Source organism: Lampetra planeri, chromosome 12 (assembly GCF_965212315.1).
Source record: "Lampetra planeri chromosome 12, kcLamPlan1.2.h2, whole genome shotgun sequence".
Classification (NCBI taxonomy): Eukaryota; Metazoa; Chordata; class Hyperoartia; order Petromyzontiformes; family Petromyzontidae; genus Lampetra; species Lampetra planeri.
Genome location: NC_136118.1, coordinates 6,641,033 through 6,663,899, shown reverse-complemented (window position 1 = coordinate 6,663,899; position 22,867 = coordinate 6,641,033). Strand labels below are relative to the sequence as shown.

The following is a 22,867-nucleotide window of genomic DNA, read 5'->3' as shown; positions in this document are numbered from 1 at the left end:
ACTTTTTCTGCTTTGACCATCATTTAGTGGATTAGTGATAGTCTCACAAACAACTATACAACTATTACAATGTAAAGTGAATAACCCTCTTCAAATGTTTCTAAACGCAAACAACGAAATGTATGGTTCGTGATATCATTAGCTTTTTTGGGGGGGAATGAAAGGTACACTTCATTTTCATTACACTACATCCAAATTATGATTTCTTATTTGAACAAAAAATAACACGTTAAGTGGGCCACGTGTTTTAATTCTCAATTGCATGTTCTCCCTTCCAGCAGTTGAATAACCTTTGCATTGCGATAGTGTTTGCTGTTCTAACCCGCTGTTGAATAAACTACCTTAGAGAGAGAGAGAAACCCGCCTTCTTTTTTAAATCCTTTATATTAAGTTCGCTTGCTTGCGTGCTTGCTTGCTTGCGTGCTTGCTTGCTTGCGTGCTTGCTTGCTTGCATGCTTGCTTGCTTACGACCGTGCAAATCTTTCGGTCGTTCTTTAACCCACTTCCCGTGATCCAATCGAGCTGACATTTTCCACACAGACTCGTTGTGCGAGACAATTAATGTTCGTGAAAAAAAATTCCCAAAATTTTACACTGTTTAGGGAAAACAAATTAAATATTTAATTACCAATTGCTTAATACTGGCAGACAATCATCTGACCCATAGGTGGCAGCCATCTCAAGCCAGAGGACGAGAAGACTCTAGCCGCCACGCATGTAAAGGATTTATAGTGAAAAACTTTGTTTTTACGGGTTATACTTGTGGTCAATGCCAATCCTCATCACACCCAGACCTCCGGAGCAGAGGTCACCATTCGTGAAGCGGGGGCCCTTCCACGGGCGTCTGGGTTTGGTGCTCGTCTGTCGGCACCAAATGCAAAACGCAGGGAAGGTAGCACATAATTTATGAGGCACGGTGAGACAAGTGTGAGGAGAGAGGGTCTTTATATATTGTGTTCCGCTTGGTTTCGTTGGTGAAACGGGCAATTAATTATTTATATAAGATCACATTGCCTTGTGAAGTAATTCAGCATGTGGCATTTCGGTGCGTCAGCGAGCATTGTTTTGCTTTCAATATTTATGTCTATAACAATCATTGCACTGTACCGAATGTTGCAAGGAAAAGCGTGGCTTTTAATTTAGTTACAGATTTCGAGATGTGATTAAGCGGTTGCACAGTCGCTTGTAGCGCACATTATGAACACAGCGATGCAAGGTTTGATTCCCTGCCTAAGTGACGAATTACTGTGTATCTGAATCGGTCGTAGGTTCCTCCCTTCAACCCACACTGAACAAAACAACTCAACACATTCGTCACTTAACACTGCCGAAATAGAAAAACGATACAATCGGCAATGTTTTAGGCAATGGTCCTTCTTCATTGTACATAAATCACACTTACTTGCATGGTGAAATATGGTCAAGCAAAACCCCATGACCACCAGCATGGCAGCAGTGGCTTGACTCGATGCAGTCAATTCTCACAATAGGGTCACGATTAAATTCAATAATTAATATTATTTTTTAAGTGAATAGAAGCACCTTTGGTGGCTGCAGGGATGATTTGAAGCCAATGTTGTACATATAACACATATCAACGTAAAACATTGATTTTTAGTCTGAATCTGCACTGGCTGCACCATTCCTTTATAGTATCCAGAATTACACAGTGCCGTGCTGAAGATGAAGCATCTGCAGTTATTAAGTGGCCATGCTGCTCATAGCATAGTGTAAGATTTGAATGTTGTCATAAAACTATTAAGGCATAGTGTAATAACGTACATGGTTGGAAACTTCAAGGTTTTGTTGAGCTGAAAGGTTACACTTTCTATGTTTTTTCCACATCTGTGACTCATGCCAGTCTCTACTCAATTAAATGATTGCCTAAGCTCCGTCTCTGTTTAGAGGGCAAGCTGGGCCTTGTTATAGCCTTTAATCTAGCATTCATTTAATTTGACATGATGGCACATGGAGTTTGAATCGGATGAAAGAGTGATAGACTTTGACCACAGTCTAATCAGTATACCACAGTCCAGTCCACATCCATTTGTCTGGACCTGTTAGGGGTTTGCCAGGTTTGTTTAAAATGTTGGCATGTTTTCCGTCCATTCTAACATTATTTTTGCATATCTCATTGCCTCTGGTTGACTGTTAATCCTGAGTAGTGTCAGCATTTGAGGGAGTAGTTGTGCTCTTTTAAGTGCATTGTGCTACAAACCCAGCAAGCTGAGTTTGATTCCCTGCCACGGCTAACATATACGAGGAGTGAGATCCTAAAGCGGTCCAGGACCCCCACCCCCTCTATCCCTCTTCATCAGCCTATATAGACTAGCATGGTGAAGTATTGTCAAAGAAAATGTCATGGAGCGGGGAGGCCTTCATCCAGCAGTGGATTGACAGGGGGCTATAATGTCAACAGTGTCTCTAAGTATCAGAAGCTGAAACAATAATAGAGAGCTCATAGATCACAGATGTGGCACACACCATCTTTTTTTCTTCAAATATCTTTTTTTTATCAGTAAAGGCCAGGCCTGGTCTCCATCTCTTTCTCCACGTGGACAAACATGCAGAGCTAGCGTTCATGAAGGTGCATCCCACGCGGACGATTGAAGTGTATCCAGGAATAAGCTCCCTGTGGAGCTTGAGAACGTAAAAAAAAACCTTTAACAATTGCAGATTCACAACCTGTTCACTCTTTGCATTTTAATTTGGGGTGACTGATTATAGCGTAGACTTTTTCTCTAGCAGCAACCAAGCATCATTTCTTCCGGAATAAAATTTAAAGGTTGCTGGTAGATTGGAGTACGCACATGACTCGTAGCCACAGCCATGGTGAGAGGCATGCAAGCTGGATGTAGTGTGCTGGGTGTGAAAATATCTTCTGGGTCGCTGACCCGTACAGAACCGGCTGAAATTAAGCCCTGGGTTTAACTGATTTATAAGGTATCATTACTAATGCGTTGCCAGTGAAGCTCCGCATATGCCATTAAATTTTTTAAACTGGATTAGTTACGCTGTGTCCAAGGAGATTCTTTCCCACCTTCAAGTGTGGTAGATATATATTTAGCAAATGTGTAAAGATTTGCAGGCAGATTTGGTTGTAGCCTTGACTTGCAACGCACGCTGGCACGCTCTCACGCTTGATTTCATGGGATCTTTTACGTCCAAAAGCCAGTAGGCAGCACTTCCCCTCCAAAGAACAAGACGCTAATTTGATAATGTTCCCACGATACATTATTAGCTCGGCCGACAGGGGGCTTCCAACCAGAATATCTTTGCCTCGGGGTCTCAATGTGATAGATCTCTTGGGCCTAGACCTCCCAGGTATATTTAGACACAACATATGACAATGAATCGTTTCACAAACAAGGCATGGTATATGTACCTTATGCCTTAAATTGCCCTTGCATGGAATTGATTTAGTTCTTGTAACTATGGGGGTGGGGTGAACACTCAGACTGTATTTCATCTGGTATGGCACATTGAGGAGTTAAACAGGCAGCTCTTACAAGGACGACCGCAGCCAAAGACCGTGGTCAGTGGTGGCAATTACCGGACGTTGCAAATACAACCAGTCCTCCTCCTGCTCTGATTCACTTCGGGTGGTAAGTGGGGAAACTGATGCACGACTGCACCTGCAATAAATTTCAGTGTAAGTTTGTGTTTAATACAAATGGTAGAAAAGTGTTTGTGTGGTGTTGTCTGGCACGTACATTAGAATACAATTCAGATTTATATAGCGGTGTTTAATTGAATGTAGGAAAATGCCAGTTTATTTATGTATTTAAAACGCATCTCTGGATGCAGTACGAAAATCCTGATGTTCACAACAGGGACAAATTGGAGGTATTTTTTAAATGTAACATGCAATTAAAATCACTTTACAGATGGGGGAAACACAAGATAAGAGGAAAAGTCTTCAGCCTAGTTTTATCGCACTGTCCTAGACATATTTATATTTCCGAAAGTTAACTACACCATTTAACAACAATATAAACTGCAGATAAAAACACACTGTAATGCATTCCAATTATTATTTATTATGGCACATAACACCTTAAATGAATCCAGCAGAGGTCTGCTGTGGCACTTTTGCAAAACGTCTGTGATCATGCTTGCTCAGTAAGTGCTGGCTTCAGCAAACCACCCCCACCCCAGCAAGGAGGTGAGAGAGACAGCCCAAGGTATGTGTTTGTGGTCAGACCCCCGGTGACTTCCTCTGCCCCTAAACTCGAGCTTAGACAAAGGCACTCTTGAGGCACCCCGCTACGACACGACCGTTCTGACACGGTCGTGTTTCTGTCAGATACAACCAGTCCTCCCCCTGCTCTGATTCACTTCGGGTGGTAAGTGGGGAAACTGATGCAAAAAAAAGCCACCATTGTTTTTGCGGCTATTTGGAATGTTGGCCTGGGGGTGTGGTATTAAACACTCCTATTCTTTGTAGTAGGATCGGAATAGTTAAATGCAAGGCAGCCACGGCTGCTGGATGTCTTGTGTCGCCATTTCACATGTTTTTTATTGAAGAATTAAACGCATGTTGTCATGTACAATTACTGTAACGTACTTTGTGTCGATATGCTTGTACATATGTGCAATAATAATCATAAAAACAACAATAATTAATTTGTAGCCCATTGACAATCTACTTATGCCAAAAAAAACCTGCCATGCCGTGTTGGCCATCATTTGCCTTTCTCCACCACGAACTAACTACTAACTATTTTTCATTTTACCAGGGAAGGCCCGCTGAACTACATCGCTCTTTTTCAGAAGCAATCTGGTGACATGATAACTCAACGAAGTGGCTGATCATGTGGAAATGTATAGCAGCCAAATGTTTTAAACGCATGTTGATTCTAAATGTGGAGGGAAAAACCAGAGGACCCCGACAAAAATCCATGCAACCACGAAAATAACACGCACACTCCAAATATACAGGCGTCAAGATCAGGATTGAACCCACTACCTCCTGCATACCATGCGATGTAGTTAATATCTCGCCACCGCGGCGAGTTACTAAAGGAGGAACCCAAGACCGGTTCAGATTTCACTCACCACTTGATGTCAACCATGGCCATAATTTCGAACTTTAGTCGTAATTGTGTTAATCATATACCTGTCAGTGTGGCTCAATGTAACTTTCCCAGGCCATTAGTGAGTAACCCGCCACGGTCCATTTAACACACAGTGTGATCACCGAGGAGGAGATGAAGAAACATGAAAATGCTGACTTGAACAATTGGGACACAAAACCAAGCGTCAAAATATGCTGGGGAAAAAAACTGGTCTGCATGGACCTCCCAGACAGATTATGACCCTGGTTGGCTTCTATGGTGATCAGTGGTTCATAACCATATTTCAGTCTTCCTTGCCTTGTGCAGAGCAGGCTTGGTTTGAGCGCCGGTCTGTTCTGGTGTTTGTGCACCAGGACCTTGACAGACTGTCCGTATATAATCTCATTGGACATGGTCCAGCGGCTGCTTTTTAACTGCGATCCTCCTCACTCAATTTGTCGTATTTCAAGAAGAATTCCTGCAACGCCAAAGGCAGCTTTGATCACCAACTCATGTTTCACTCGGGGTAAAGTGGTACCGACTTGCAGAGACCAAAATGAGTTAGCTGACATGGTTTTTATAAGGAAGGCTTTGTCTTGAACTAAAGCAGAGTTGCTAATTAATATAATAAATTGAGCATTCTGTTGAAAATCATTGTTCAATTTAAAATCATTGCACATGAAATACAAAAAAAATCCAATTTTCCACCCAGGATACATTTTTATGAGAGGCAAAAGATCGCTATACTTATAAAGTACACAGTCTGTGACCACATTTCCTTATCTCCTTACAATCAAAATCCTGTGCAGGCTAAACTCAAGGGGACCCTGAGTTATGAGTCCTTGTGCTTTCACTAAGTGGACTATGTTTTGATTAAATAAACATTGGTTTAAGTGTTTCATGATTTCTCTTTTAAAGTTAGAATAAAATGAAATGCATAATTTTAATTGCACGGACAGAAATTACTTTACTCTAATGACTTATCCAGATTTGTTTGTTTATCATTCCAGCTTCTAATTAACAAACACAACTGCTATATTAGGTCATTATGAAGTTGCTACTTCAGGAGCAGTTACAAAAGAAATGTAGGAATTCTCACAGTGCAAATTTCAAAACCACACTTATAATACATATGGGATGTAATTTTGAAGGTGTATTAATTAAGCTGAGTCTTAGAAAATGAAGCCTATGTGTGGAATAAGTGAACAGTTTGACACTTACACGCACCTAAATGAACCAATATGAGTGAAAAAGTAAATTAGTCCAAATTTTATGAAAATGTCTCCCTTATCAATAAAGGTGGGCACATTATTTATATCTAAATTACAATCCTATTCGGGTGACATGCTATGCACAAGTAAAACAATCCATATCCTGATTATGCTAATGATTACGCACATCTTTAAAGTGTCCGAAATTTCTCTTTGGTTCTTTCGGTAAAGTCACGTATAAAGATAAAATAATAAACTAAATAATAGCATACGACGTTTCGATTGCAACACAAGCAATCATCATCAGGTATAAATGAAATAGCAACAAAAATCTAACCAGAAAAGACAGACATATAAGCAGACAGATATCACCAAGATACATAGAGAGAGAGCAACACATATCTTGGTGATATCTGTCTGCTTATATGTCTGTCTATAGTTTTCTGGTTAGATTTTTGTTGCTATTTCATTTATACCTGATGATGATTGCTTGTGTTGCAATCGAAACGTCGTAGTATGCTATTATTTAATTGATTTTTTTTTATCTTTATACGTGACTTTACCGAAAGAACCAAAGAGTAATTCCTGCAGTCACGAAAGCTCCAAATTAAGATTGTCCGAAATTTATTTTCGAAATCGTGGAGCTTCCCATTTGTGACGTTTATTTCCCTGGGTGCTTCATGGGAACTCCGCAGGTCAGCCTCTGTTTTGCTTTGCCATGGTCGGCCTGGGCAAACTTGCTGAGCATGGCAATCATATATATTAAAGGAATACTTTCGTGATTTTCAACATCCAGCCATTTATTAGAAAGCAGATACCTTTTGTGCTATGTGTGCGTGTGTGTGTTGTTCCTAGTCTTCAATCAAATTCGTCAAAAGACGACGTTGATATACGTCCTTGCATGCTAGGTTTTAGCGGAATTGAGTTGGAGACTTTCAAGGTTATTGTTAAATGGAGGTCTTGTTTACGTTTTGGGCGGAGGGCCCGTGGTTTCCTTCCTGTGCAGCAGTGGACCCCAGCACACACACACTGCTCCCTCTTCTCCCTCCCAGCCCCCCATGCCTTTCCAACAGCCCACTCCTCCCTTTGCACGGCTGCACATTACGGGAAAATAACAAGCAATCCTTTCAATAGGATAGCCGTGGAAAGTGATTCATTCAATCCGTAAAATCGCACGATATATCAACTCGTATTTGAAATGCATAAAAACGTTCATATTTGTTTGTATTGCTTTCCTCCTCGCTACTGTATAAGCTTTGGCACTAGAATAACGATAATAATGTACAGCCCGTTATATTATATCAATCCACTGCTGGAGGAAGGCGTAGCCATTCCTCTGAGTGTGGGGGTTGTTTGACCATACCTCACCGCACTGGTTAATGGATGGTTGGTGAAGCCCAGGACTGGTTCAGATATAATTCGCTGCTCTTCGCCATGAGCTGGAATCAAATTCAGGTTGCCAGCTTTTTAGATAGCAATGCGCCAATCACAACACAGCCACACCACCAATACAATTTGAAATGTTTTGTTAAACAGCTTATTTACTACCTATAGACTAACCTGTGTGGTGGATGTACAGCACCCCTTTCAATCTGGACTTGGAGTTAAAGATTGGTTTTCGCATCAGTGGAGTCTGTGTAGTGTGGCTAAGTGGTAGCTGTAAGTCACCCCGAAAGATTTACCTCCAACCTGTGCTGCTGATGGGAATTTGTGAGCCCTTGAAAATACAGTCAACAAGGGACTCTGTGCAAAAGGAATTGACGGTGTGTGTTGAGCAGAACCGGCCCTAGACATTTGGGGGCCCTAAGCAAAATTTGGTTGGAGGCCCCTTTGATGTATGATTTTTTTCACCCACTAGCTAGCAGTGACTCTAGGGGGGCCCTCTGCTGGCCACGGGGCCCTTTGCAATTGCAAGGGTCGCTTAGTGGCTGGGCCGGCTCTGGTGTTGAGAGAAGATGGGACGACGAGGGGTTTGGAGAAGTTTCACAAATGCTTCTCTGAGTGCATAGAGCCTCGTTTGATATCTTGCTCGTGAAATATAATGTCAAGAATGAAGAGATGTTTTGGATTTCAAATGAATATAAAATGTGTTGCTGTATTTCGTCATTCATTCATTCATAAGCTTTCCCCTTGCCGAGTGGCTTGCTCACAATTGGAAATGGCGAGTTCATATCCTCATTGGGGGGTGGGGGTTGACTCGGCCCATCATCCCTCTGGAATCGATAAAATAAGTTCCACTTTCTGGGGAAGTCAACAGGGATGTGGAATCTCCTCCACTGGCTCAGGGCTGTAAATGCTCACTGGAGTAGGAATCACCTTGCCTTGGATTATTTTCGACGCCGATATTTTCCCATTCCCCAATTGCTTTCGGGACACGCTGAATCAATCATCAGCGTTCTCTTGAATGCAACAGCCGTATTACTCATTGGCACGAGCCAATACGATCACGGACTCCGGAATATCATGCGTGTATGATTGTCTGCCAGTTCCACAGCATTTAAAGAATAATTATCTCTGGCTGACTATGTATAAGTGTTTGTCGTAGTTGTGCACGCCTGTCGCCAGTAATTAATCAGAAACGACAACACCGCTATCCGCGGTGGTCTCACGAACCCCGCTTAAAGAGAGGCACACCGAGCGTACTTTTCAGAAGGTGGCGGAGGGGGGGGGCTGTGGCATGGAATTCTCTACCCAACAAACACAAGAACAAACAGCTTGCGTTCAACTACTTGAGGAGATATCTTAATTTAATGAACACACTCTGTGACCAGACAGCAAAGGGCATTAGATATGATATTTAGCATGGTTTTGCGTTTCTTAAATGACAATTTACATCACGTTGTTTCTTTTTTCAGTGCTGGAAGAACTGTTGCCAGAGATAAGATCCCTGCTGGTAATGCTCGACAAAGAGCATCTGAGCGGAGCTACCAAGGAGAAGAAGACAGTCGTGGTGGCGTTGATGAGCAAGCTGCAGCCTCCAGATGGTAACGTACAAGGCCTCATTTCCGATAGATTCTACAAGCACTATAGATAAGTGGCCACGATAGACTTACACGATTTGTAAAATGGCAGCCAAGAGGATATGTGTGTGGGTGACTGCCAAATTAGTGTACCCACCTGCAAAAACATTGCCTCTGCTTTTAAAACAATAATTTAGTGAAGGGAAAAATCTCTGCAATCTGCTAACTCTACAATATGACCAGAGTGCAGTGTGTGCGGAATTTGTATTTCTCTGGATTCCGCTGTTGCTTTAGCAATGTTTTTAATGGGACATTTGCTGTCATTTTGTATTAAAGCCAACGTATCCACAAAAATGTATTGTTGTCCGTGTACTACGCTTGCAAGTTGGGCCCATCGTGGCTCATTTCATTATGAAACAAACAGATAATTAAAGTTATTAAGTCGTTGTTAGCTTAATGTTTAAAACTTTTACAGAGCACATAAATACGCTATATTTTTTGCATATAAAACTCTATCCTATTAAATTGGTCATTACAAATATATTTGAAGTACAATATAGATGGATCATTTCTATTTGCCTTTCTGCTATGCTTTGTGGCATCAAGTTAGTCTTTATTTGATAAATATTTAACATTTGCACTGAACAAACATACGTATACCTCACGAGCGTCTCATAGCATGACATTACAGGTGTGATGATTTACCCCCTGCCACTCATTGCAGAAATGTATTAATTATTGCAATTTATTAAAAAATGTGGTTTCAACATCTCGACGCATAGTTGCGCCTCCAGTGGCTACATTTGTCACAGCAGCGAAGTATGATGTATGGCCAAAAATGTAACAAAAAACATCGCAAGCATTAAGAATCGATATGAATCAATGCATTGTCACACCCCTCGTATCCGTCTGACATGATGCGTGTCATCAAGCTATTTTGTAAACGATGAGTGTATTTAATGTGTGATATTAACAAATTAAACTTAAGCATTCTCTTATGTACAAATATATAAAGACAGAGAGAGTGATATAATTAAAGTTATATAATTATATACTTTTTTGAATTAATAGTTATAATGTTTTACTGCCTAAAAAGATGTTTCTCAATTTACCGAATTATCTCTGCTACTCCTGTTTTACGTTTGAAGCCTAGTGTGTAAAGCAAAACTCGCAGATGTTTGCACTCATTTAATCCCTTGCTCTCTCCACAGTGGAGGACAAAGAGTACATTTACATGAGCTATGACCTTTCTAGAAACGGAACGAGCTTATGGCAAGTTCTTGGTATGTGCCCAGATCTATAAGGCTCTCGTGTAACCACTAACGGTCTAAACCTTAATTTGCTATGGCCTGTCTTGAAATAATTTCATATGAAGCACTACTTAACCATTGTTGTCGATTAACACGTGGTCATTTAGTACAGGTTTCCATTGTCTTTTCTACGCATTGTGTATGCATATGTCTTGTGCCCAGTTTCGTCATGTCTACATCGGTGTGTTTCCGTACGTCCAAGTTGACCTGTGTGGGATTTTTGTTGTGTAATTTGCAGTTCAGCATACCATCGTTAAGTATTCGGCAAAAACAAATTACAAACAGATGCTAGAGTATAAACTCACTGCATAGTGCGTGTAAATACAATGCGGCCTTGAGTTTATTTGCCACGCTAATGCTATATATAGTAAAGTGAAACGTTGCGCCACCATTGCATCTGATATTGACATTCTTCACCCCCTGGTCACAATGTATCCACACAAATCCACAGTCGACTTTGCCCTTATCCAAAGCTATGCTAAACAACTTGCTCTTTCCCTCTGCGTGTGTATGACCAATGGCGTTTCTCTATCATATGAATACACCCACCGTTTCTCTGCATTGTTTAAATCAATATTGCATTGTGCTACTTGTGAGGCACGTAACGATGTTCTTCTCCCCTTGCATTTCAATGAATTGTCACATTTCATTGGTCGCGATTCGATCATATACTATTTTATTTTTGTGCTTTTTGGAGGTGAATATTACGCCTCTTTTGGCTGCAGGGGTGTTTAGTTTGTTGTTTTCTGCCTCAGGTTAGCATAGTTTGCTATGCACGGTGTGGAAGAAGTTCAACATACATACACGAACTCAATGTATACAGCATAAGTTAGTAAAAATCATGTGTTATTTTGTACAAAGGATTTGACACGTGTGTTGTAAACTTAAGAATTCCTAAATAATCAAGGGATTGCTATATGCCTAATAACTGGTTAATTAAACACTCTACATCATCAGCATTAGCCAAGACTAACCTACTGCTTCAGGATGGCTTGCTCAAGATGTCACCCTCTCTCATGATCCTGCGACGTAACAGTGCATCGACCATCTGCACACAAGCTGATTTAATAACTCCATCTCCGCGGTAGACGTACGCCTGGGCAAGTTTCTCTCCTTTGGCTGCCACACCATTATTAGTCTTGACCACTGACCATCATCTCTTTTAACGACGTGTTCTGCCCAAGCCTCCATTTTTTTTACAGTCGATTGGTCTCAAACATCATAATCTTTATTTACACTGGAGGAATCCGTTGAGCTACATAGCTCTTTTTTCACACATGTCCAGTCGGGGTCGGTCAGTCCAGTAGTATGTTCTCTAATCCAAGTGCTCCTAATTTTGTTTCTCAATATAATTCCAAGCAAATACCTCTGCATGCTTCTTTGTTTCGATCCATGTCATAGTTACATACTAGATAATACACTCGGATTAAAAAAAAAGATCTTCTTTAGGCACATTGCTCTGCTACTTTTCATTATCAAGCTCAGATTTTCAAGAGCACACACTAGCCTGCTGTCATCCATCTCTATATTTAACCATATCGAACTTGGTCTATATGCAATAGTTGTCTTATACAGTATACATTTTGCTGTGTTTTACGGTTGCGTCCCTCCGACAGATATCACCACTTGTTTCTGGCACTTGTTGTACGTGACTTTTGTTCTGCTTAGATTTTTATTGAGCCAGTGATGCTTTTTTTTTTAAGTTGAGCATTTGCAAGCATTCACCATTATGACGGCAATACCATTTTTTCCACTGGCACATCCATGCCATACAAGACTGAGGGCCCCAAGGTATTGGCTCTTTTCCACCAGCTATTTGCCTTGCCGAGCCACACAACCAAACCGTGATACGCTGGTATCACGAGACATCTGAATTTGGATTTAGGCCATGTAGGACCAGGGTTGGGGAAATTTAGAAATGTTTGTACTTCCCCGTACCTCCGATGATTAGCAGGGTTTGCTACGTATGGTGCAAAAGAAGTTCACCATATATAAATTTAGTGTGACGTCAGTCAGTACACTTTGATGGCATGGCATTACCGAATCATTCATATGCAACATCAGTGGCACGACTCTGATTATAAACCATGCTTCGCAGGGCCGGCTCGGCCATGGCACCAGCATGGCTCGGTTGTGCAGTGGAAAGGAGGCACAAGTGTCAGCGCGGTGGGTTTTTCTAAGAGACCTTATCCCCACGGGCTCCCCTCTGCACAGAACACTGCTGGCGTCCCACCGGCCACAAATCAGAAGCATCCCGCGCTCCGGCCAGACCTCAGATCCCGCTGCCAGAGATCCCACTGCCTCTACTGCTGGTGAGTCAATACAGAAAACAACACCTGCCTTGAATTTCTCCCACATTTCTCGCTTGCAAGTCAGAACGATAACCCCACAGAGGGCCTCAGAACAGGTTCCAAGAGTTTTTTTTATCAATGTTATTTGTTATGATGGTACTGGCAGTGCCTTTATCTTGAGCGAGGTATTACCTAGAATTGTGTTATGTCATTTTATTTACTTAATGTTACGTAAAACAAGTTCTGTTTATTGTTTGGGTTTCAAGACATTTTTTCGCTTGAAATCGGTGAAAGTTGTCAGTACTAAATAAAGCACATCGAGCTTCACAACGGTACAGGAGATTAACCACTGTCTGGCAGGTTTAGGGTATCTTTTTTTTAACAGCTGAATAACACATTTCAGAGCCATGGAGGATTGTGATGTTGGGACAAGGGATGGGCATTTTATTCCCATTCTTTTTTTCTTCACAGTGCAAGTGCTTGATATGTCGGTGTCTGGTTTATAGCCAAAACGTAATCATACTCTGTAGCGAAATCAGGCACTTATCGATGACTGACTGTTCCCTGTAGCTCCTAACTGATTGAGCATGCAGTCTTTACTTTGCCTGACTGAATGCTCTAATCATGGGACTGGCTGTACATTTCCAGATGGTGATATAGTTTTACCAATTTTTCTAAAGAAACTACCTGAGGCAAACACACTGGCACCTTTCCAAGCAAACAACTCCTCACCACACCCACATTCTAAAGCCAAAATGGGGTGTGCTCATATTTAACGCGAATAAGCATCTGCTCGGAATATGCGGAAAGTTTTTTTAAAAATAATGTTGTATGCCATTGGCTACATTATATGGATTTCTTCACACATTGCTCAGGTCTGAGTCTGAGGTTACATGTAACAATGCCCGAAGGCCATAGGAGGCTGATTCATATGAAAATAAAACATGGGAACTATGTGCAGCAACACATTTGGCAAGATGTGTCTTTTTCGAGACAATGTCGAATGTTGTGTGGCTGAATTGGCGAGCATTGCTCTACAACAACGCTGGCCTTTGCAGAGGTGTGGTCACAAGATCAGGATTGGATAAGTCAGGTGTGATCTTTGTGCGATTGCAAAAGGCACCCATTATCGTGGTGAGAACATGAGCTTGTAGAGCAATAAAATAACTGAAGACAAAATGTGCTTCCTTCACATAATCGTCCCTCTACATGAAGTAAATTAAATCTTACCTATTCCATCAGCCACACTGCCTTCTGGAAGTGCATAATTTCAGCGAAAGAAAACTCTGGCCTGGTTTCGAAATTCATCGTCTAATCAGCAGGTTTCCTTATTATTTTCTAGAGCAATAGAGCGTTTGCTATATTGCTTTGCTGGTGACGTGAGGGAACACTTTAAGGATTACAAATGCTGCTATTTTCTTGGTAACCCTAACCTAAGTAGGCAAGCTTGTCACAGGACAATGGTACTTCCAGGTAAATGTTGTTTGCTTGTTGTTTAAAGGTGTTATTTTGGTCCTAAAAGTAACCTGAGTTTTAAAAAAAAGTATTTTAGCTTCTTCCGAACTATTGCTGTTTATAATAATCTCAGTGCCTCACTGCTGGTCATGTGTTCACTCACCGGTGGCTCGCATGTGACCAAATTATTCAGGTGAAGCTGAAATGTAAAAAAAAGTAAAAATACTGTAGTGACGATTACAGTGGTTTTCTAAAAAAATATTTTTTGTCATTGTGCAGTATCATTTTACAAACGCACACATTAAAATGTATTTTCTTATTTCAGCATGTATAGAATTAATATTGTAACTTTAAACAAAGAATGAATTATTATATGCCCCTGACCTTACATTTTTTTATGATTTTTTTTAAGTAACAGTTATTTAATCGTTCAAAGCTCTCTGGGTAATTAGTATATAAGGAAACGGCTTTAAATCTCAATACATAATAGTTCATCATGGGGCCTCCTTTGTCAGTACCAACATATATTATCAAAGTACGTTTCTTGTTTGCATTCTGACCACAAGTATTGTGTTTAATGCAGACATGATTCCTTGTAAAAGGTTTCAGTTTCATGTTTTAACATCCTAACAACTGTTTTGTTGCCAGAAAAAAGGGGAAAACCTATTCTCATATTATAGCTCAGTCGCTCCAAAATAAATTCCGGTAGCCATGTGCACACATAAAGCATTTGGGGCAGCACAAGCTTCCCTGTGTCCCCTCGGCATGTCCTCCCAGCAGCTTTCTGTGGGAGAGAAGCTGGCCGCCCTCCAAAAGCCTCTTCACTCACAAAACTGAATTGTGCATTGAGGGGGTTAAATGCCGGTCGGTGTCTCAAAATACACATGTCAGCGTACAGAGCGATAACTACAAGATGGCTTGAGCGTCTTTCGTCGCTGTAGATGGTGGAGATTTGTTTAGTTTCCATTGCTGGCTGTCATAGAGCGAAGCTGAAATTAAGTATGGCCGCCATTCTTTGATTCTTTGATCGATTCCAGCCAAAATAGTGTTTGGGTTCTGTATGTAGGGTTTTGTGCAAATTATCACTCATGAATTCCATATTCTTTTCTTGGAAGCTTGGAAGCCCAATGGTTGGCATGAACTGTGCCTCTTTTCATAGCAGGCACATAACTAATTGCGTAGGAATATGGAGCTCACAATAGCATATTCAGACACGATTTGGTAGCCCGAACAGAGCTCTATTGAGAATGTCGTGGTGCTTAAATTTCCAAATTTATAAAACGACCTTCATTTTTGAACTCGGTTTTCTAAGAGCAATTTATTTTTAGCTGTATTCTGTTGCAGGTTTTCATTCTTTCTACTTCAACACTCTAAGAGTTAATTCAGATCAAACAAAATATTTCATCTGTGTGTGTTAGCAAATTGTTTCCTGAAATGTAAATAAAGATATGCATGTAACATGAACATAGAAAAGTATATTTTGAGTGATTTACATAGAAAAGTTAACTCATTGTTACACTAAAGAACTGACAATCAAGAGAACCCCGTTTTGTATTTAATTATTTTTCAACGCTGATATAGGATGCTGCTGTGGTGTAATGGACTTGCAATCCAGATGTCACTGGTTCAATTCCATCTCCTGCCGTGATCGTTGAAACAATGGGCAAGTTTCTTAAACTCCCATGCCTTTTTCTTGGTTCTTTCGGTTAAGTCACGTAGAAGGGAAATAATAAAATGATAAAAATAATAAAAATAATAAATAATAAAATAAATCTCACGACGTTTCGGCCACAACGCAAGCAGCCGTCCTCAGGTAAAGACCAGGTCTGTCGGGGAGTCAGCGACAGACCTGGTCTTCACCTGAGGACGGCTGCTTGTGTTGTGGCCGAAACGTCGTGAGAATGATTTTATTATATTTTATTTTTATTATTTTTATTATTTTATGATTTCCCTTCTACGTGACTTTACCGAAAGAACCAAGAAGATGAATCCCTGCAGTCACGAAAGCTTTAAATCGAAATTTCCCCTGCCTTTGTTCACCCAGAAGTATAAATGAGTTTACCAGAGTTTGTCGACTGGCAGATTGCACGCGGTGGAGTAAAGTGTGGGTATTCCCTCCAAAAGCTTCAAAGTCCTCTGGCCAGCATTGAACAGGAGGTCAAATATCCTCCAAAGGAGTTCTCTAAGGGAATCCCCCTCCACCAGCAGTGGTGTGAGGAAGCAATTGCAATTGCTTTACTTTATTGGTGATATCGTTGTACAGCTTGTACGAACACATCACTTTGTTGAATGCAAAAAAAAAATGTAAACAATTTGTTGATGCTATTATGACTCGTTAAAAATATTTTTTTATTTAAGTAGACTTTGATTTATAAATAGAGCGGGTTGTGCCGGTAATTGCCCGTGGGAGTGAAAGTCTCCGCATGTTTCTTATGTAGAACAGCTGCAGTGCTATATGTGGCTATGGTCCAGCATTTTTTTTTTACAATCTCTTTGAAACTTCAGGCAGCTAAGATTAATTATGACTCAGTAAAATGTGGGTCTATAAAGGTGGAATGAGTACTGCCATATACATATATACATATGTGCACACTTGCACAATGGTGAATTACTCTTGTAAATAATCGTCAATGTTATTGAAGAAAAAATGAACCACAACTTGCGGATCTCATCAAGGAGCTGAAACCATCACGCAAAATCCGGTCATCCTCACAGCAGCTTTTGGCGAACCATCGAACAAAGACAGTTACTGCATTGCGCGCTTTCAGATACGAATCTGCGGCCGTCTGGAACGCTCCTCATTCTGATATTAGGAAGCCACAGGTGATATGCACTTTTAAATCTAGATTGAGAACTAATTTTTTTAGAACTACTTTTTGTGTTTAGTTTGTTGTCCTTCCTCTGATTATCATGGTTGGTTATGTATGGTGCGAAAGAAGTTCAACATAAACTTGTGTCCGCCGTCAATAAAGTTATACAAATATGGTCACACGAACATAACTACCGACTGAATTATAAGACGTATTCCCCAGCTTTTACTTTAAAATACAAGTGAAAAAAACCTGTGTAATATTCAGGAGAATCGGGTAGATGAGATTGATTATGGCTGTCTTTGTGGTTGAGACTCTATATGTATATGTTGGGTTGAGAACGAACAGATGTAGAACATGCAGAGTGAGTCACATTGCAGACCAACGGCAGCTGCTGCTGCTGCTACAGTTAAAAGTTCACTGCTGTGAAACTGCAAATACCCAACGCTCAAACGATCCTGGAGCGGCACCAGATGCCGACAGAGACTCAAACAGCGCTACCCGATCTGTAACTCAGAATTGTTTTTGGCGCAGACCCTAGCCTAATTCAAGGTCAGGTGCAAATAAGTCCACTTTTATTTTATAACCGCAGTTAATACTAAAGGTATGTGTTGAAATGTGGTCCATTTTCTTTTATGCAACGTTATTCTGGAAGTGGTAAATCAGTGACCACCTCAGTTGACACACTTGCTAAAATAGCCTTTTTTGGGTTTCATTGTATTCCATGTTAGAAAATTTCACCAGTGGTTGCTGGGCAACACCTTGGGAAGTTATAATGCAAAGTCCTCAATTTTGGAGACCAGTAATGCATGAGATTGGCAAGTGGGGGACATGAGATTGGCCAGTGATGGAACAGAATCAGAATATTTATTTATCCTGGTGGAATCCGATGAGCCTATGAAACTCTTTCTCACAGATGTACAGCAGGGGTTAGGTCAGAAAGTTACAACAACAATGCAACAACCCATAGGAGTGCAGAGTATAGGAAATGTAAGCACGTCACTCAAATATATACGGATAAATAAATAACGTAAACAAGTACACATTGCATAAGTTTATCAATTCCTGAGGTGCGCAGGGGGTGCTCTTAAAGAGTTTGCTGGGTGTACTTGAAAGTGCCTGGGTGGGCTGGAATGGCTAGCATCAGTGGAGAGTGATATCTGAACTGACCCTGGGCCACACTTCACCAACCCGCACTGACGAGCGGTGCGGTGAAGTGCGGTGAAACAAACCTCACGATGGATACGGCACGGCGGGGAAGCCTCTCTCTCCAGCAGCGTATTGACAGAGCGGCTGTGAGCAAAAGTCATATCGGCGGATGTAGAAATCTGTACAACCGGTGCTAGGCATGTATCAATGCATACATTCTTTGATTGAAAGCGATTATTGTGTTTGAAATGAGTGCAATTTGTGCATTTAAGAATATTTTCATTACAAATGATACAAATTATTTGCTGATGATGCGCTTGTGTTTCATTAAGGTTGATGGAGCGAACACAAATTTGCATGACAAAAAAATTTGAAATAATACAAAAGAGAGGTTTAAAAAATATATACGTGAAATAATGTTTTTCTGAATTGAATTTTGGTGCTGAACCATGACAATTTTGTGGGGAAGTGAATTTGCTGCATACCTACTAAGTACCAATAGCATGAGATAACACACTGTCATTGTTAGATCCATTCTGAATGCTCGAGAGCTCTGTACAATGTGACAATGATACATCCTAAAGTGTAAACTTAAATTCACAGTTTGATTACAAAGACTTTGAGGATACCGTCGTTTGCAGAGGGCTGCTTAAGATCAGGCGGCATGGAATCCTGCTATCTGAAAGAGTTACAGAAACATCACAGCCGTTTTCATGGCTTATAGCACTCCAAAACCTGACATGCACCGTCACCTTTGAGAAGAGGCAGCCAGACTCAGGAATGCTCAACCTATGGCGCACAGCGCCTCTGTCAATTGCGGCTAACCCCCTGTGGAGGGTCTCAGGAGTGGTCTTACTGTGCGTCTGTGTTTCCTTTTGACCCTGAACACAAAATTGAAGGGGGTGCTGCTGCTGCTGCGTTAACTTCTCTCCCTTGGCTGATATAAATCACCGGTGTTCACTGAAAGATGACTCGCCGTGTCCATTCGGCCGTCATCGTCTACAACATTCCTATGTCCTTACGGTCCCTTACACATACAATGTGCCTGCTGAACTCAATCAGCACCTGTAACAGGATAAAACTTTACAACCAGTGAAACTTGAAATTAATTGATAGAATGAGCACGAAATGTTTCGTGTATGTTCAAGGACATTTGTTGAATGTACGAGTTAATTCGCTTTAAACAACCATGGGGAATGTTTTACAACATTGTTGCTTGTGCTTCTGACGTTACATTGAGATTAATTCTTTAAAAGCAAACATTCCTTATTCAAAATAAACACCGTTCCCTTTCAACCAAACTGGCAAAGTTGAACTTTGTTTTCGCTGCTTTATGGTCATTTGTGCAGGTATAGTGCAAGTTCCGGAATGAACGCATGAAGCATTTACAGAAAAAATGTAAACAAGGTTTACGTGTTCTTTCACCACAGAATAGTTTGTCACACAGACTGGCGTGCTGACCCACACACAATGATGTAATGTCTCGTGGCTTGCAGGCGGAGGAGGGGGCCAGTCTGTCTGCTGGGGCAAATGATGCTTATGAAGTGGCTGACCCTTTAACCCCAAGTCGGGCGCCTCAATACACCATGTACATGAGTAAGTATGCTTGTGGCATCCAGTGCACCACACTCATGAAATACAAGTAAATAATGTAGAAGAATTGCCTTCAGAGAACACGCTCTTGTGACTCGTGTTAAATTAGAACGGCCTTTTGAAAAAACACATTAGAATATGGGGAAGAAAAATATTAATGTTTATAAAGCGATGGAATAACAGTTGGGAGCCTGTGAGAATTCGCACTTTAAATATCTTATGTGAGAGTGCAGTCACTGATTGTGTTTGAAAATATTTTAATGTATCTCATTTGTTTGATTTTAAGCTCACATTCTTTCTGATTTTGATAAGATTTTAGTATGTTTTAAAATCGCCGTGCAAAAAAGTGAGGCCGTTTTTCTGCGGTGCTTTTAAAATGTGTCCGACAGGTCAAAGGCAAATGTTTTGCCCTTGCATGTGACGCATTAAATAGGAACATGCATTTCCATAGTTTTCGCTGACATGGTATGGTTCGTATATAATAAGTAGCCTGTGCATTCCTAAGCGATAACTTATGCAAGTTATGTAAATATTATTTAATGCTCGGTCTGGCTTTATGCTTTTCGTAGAATTAAAGCCCCCAGGTTCTGTATTATTTATCGGCATGCACAGTTTTTCGCAGCCTTAGAATACACTTAACAGTAGAGTTCTCCCAAGACCACATGTTGCGAAGATCCCAGCCAACTTTGGCTCTATTCCATTAACATAATACATGAAGACTAAAAATGTTCCGGCAGTTGGTTATCCCGGAGCATTAAGAAGCGTTTAAATCGAATTGTGCCTGCTGCCCGCTCTTATTTACTCGCAGACAGCAACGGAATAAGCACGGGGCCTGTTCAGGATGCGTTCTACGAAGAGGCGGACGAGCGGCAGGTGCTGGCAAACAGCTGTCACCCCAAAAGTACGAGGATCTCTTCTCCACTAACAGCCCCTTAGCTAGAATAAACCCTTGAGAAAATTGAATTTGGCCATAATCATCGCTTGCACCTGTGTGTATGCAGATAAGCCTATGTTGCCCCCCTCCCCCCCTGCATACAAATGAACGCCTGTGTAGTTATTTGTGGAATATTCACGTCGTTTTAGAGATGCGCTCTGTAATAACGCCTTACCCCCCACCCGACCTTCTTGGTTCTGTCCTCCAGAATTGTCATTTAAAAAGTTACAAACTTCTCACGTTGCTCTCTGCTTCCGCCCCACAATGCTTGTATGCGTTAAAAATGATAACATTTCTTCATACAGCCCATATTTGAGCATATTGCGAACCTAAAATTGCACCATGTTAGGTGTAATGATTAATACATGGTTTCTACCTTTCAAATTGGCACCGTTCCAGTGTGGGACAGGCCCAGACTGGCTGTTGCCATTCACTGCTATGAGCAGCTGCCGCCATGATCATCAGTCTTCATTAGAGAGTGAAGAGTGCTAATTGTACCCTGGAGGAAATGAAGATAATTACGATTGCAGCTGTGCACACCATGCTTCAATCGGACCACAACAAACGTGAGACTGGGTTACCACCCGGCTTTACATTAGCGGTAAATATGTGGTTGGAGAGAGAGGGAGAAATGCGAACATTGCTTTATACATAAGCCCACCTATGCTTTGAGTTGCCACCTGTCCTGGGTTTCCTAGCGTCATCCTCTTTTTGAGATAGTTGTCCTCGCAATTATGTTCGTTTTCTCAGGACGTTAAACATTCTTTAGTAATATACATAATAATACACAACTCAAAACAATGCATTTGCAATTAACTCTTCTCTCTTTTGGTCTTGTGAAATATTCTCCTTTCCATCATTTTGTCTTGGTTTTTTCCACCGGGAAAAAGTGGGCAAACTCTGCCTATGCCACGTAAAAAAAAAATGTGGTGGATGCGGTTTTCCATAGACCATGACTCGGACGTGGCGAGCAGCTCCTACGAGTCGTACGACGACGAGGAGGAGGACGGCAAAGGGGAGACACTGACTCGGCAGTGGCCCTCTGAGGAGGCGTCCATGAATCTGGTGAAGGACAGCCGCATCTGCGCCTTCCTGCTGCGCAAGAAACGCTTTGGGCAGTGGTCTCGTCAGCTCTGCGTCATCAAGGAGACTCACCTTCTGGTGAGGCTTCTCTGGAAAAGTGGGGATATTGCTTTGAATCGTGATTTTGTTTTTTTTATATACGCCAACTCGGGTTGGGCGCTGCAATGCCGAGATGTTATCCGCCTCGCCTGGTATGCAGGGAGACCGTGGGTTCGATCCTGACCTTGACGCCTGCTGCATATTTGTAGTTTGCATTTTGTCCCAGTGGTCACGTGGATTTTTATCCGGGTGCTTCGGTTTTTCCCCTCCACTTTCAGAAATGTGCGTTTAGAGTATTTGGCTACTATAAGTTTCTACATTAACTATCATTTGTGGCCAGGTCGCTTCTGAAAAAGAGCTATATAGCTCAGCGGCCCTGACTTGGTAAAATAAACATATTTTAGTTTAATGGTTTAGTTTTGAAAGTCAGAATCGGAATAGGTATTTATACTAGAGGAATCCAAAAGTCTTAATGCATTAGCTTTGTTCTTGTGTCTGATTGTAGTGCGGGGGTCGTAAGACCTCTGGTAAAGGTGATCCATTAATAACAAAATGTTAGCATAAGGTTGTGTTACTATTAGCGTATACTGTCCAAATTCATCTAATGATTGCCCAAAATGTGGTGATTTAAAACCAGAGCTCATAGGATATCCATCGCATCGACCAAGGGGATGAGGTAACATATCATGCACCGTGTTACGTCATCTCATTGTGTGACTTAGAACGTAACGTCATCATCGCTAATTTTTCTTGAGAACAACATACGCTGGAAAGTATTGCAGAAGCCATGTAGTTGTATGATTTTTATTCCTTTCTTTTTTGCAGTTTCAACTGAGCATGCCTCCATCGAGAATTGTAAAAATACGACAGTTAAATAGTCAACAAATTTCAAATGAATGAACATCAAAGAGTACCATCTTCACATTAAGCCCAACGAGTGAGTGGTGCCGCATTGCTTCACCGCTGTGCTATGAA

The 22,867-nt window shown here is 41.2% G+C and overlaps 1 protein-coding gene across 4 annotated transcripts in view; it reads left to right on the top strand.

The window, feature by feature from the left end:
* The window catches only part of LOC144721585 (actin filament-associated protein 1-like), a 46,922-nt gene that overhangs the window by 6,608 nt on the left and 17,447 nt on the right, over nt 1-22,867 (top strand). For 3 of the 4 annotated variants that reach the window (XM_078599322.1, XM_078599319.1, XM_078599320.1), the window contains exons 2-7: nt 9,124-9,252; nt 10,440-10,511; nt 12,753-12,850; nt 19,740-19,839; nt 20,645-20,737; nt 21,720-21,931. In XM_078599322.1, the coding sequence (XP_078455448.1) occupies nt 9,124-9,252; nt 10,440-10,511; nt 12,753-12,850; nt 19,740-19,839; nt 20,645-20,737; nt 21,720-21,931 (704 nt within the window). The remainder of the gene's footprint in view (nt 1-9,123; nt 9,253-10,439; nt 10,512-12,752; nt 12,851-19,739; nt 19,840-20,644; nt 20,738-21,719; nt 21,932-22,867) is intronic. The other variant, XM_078599321.1, reaches the window with a different exon arrangement.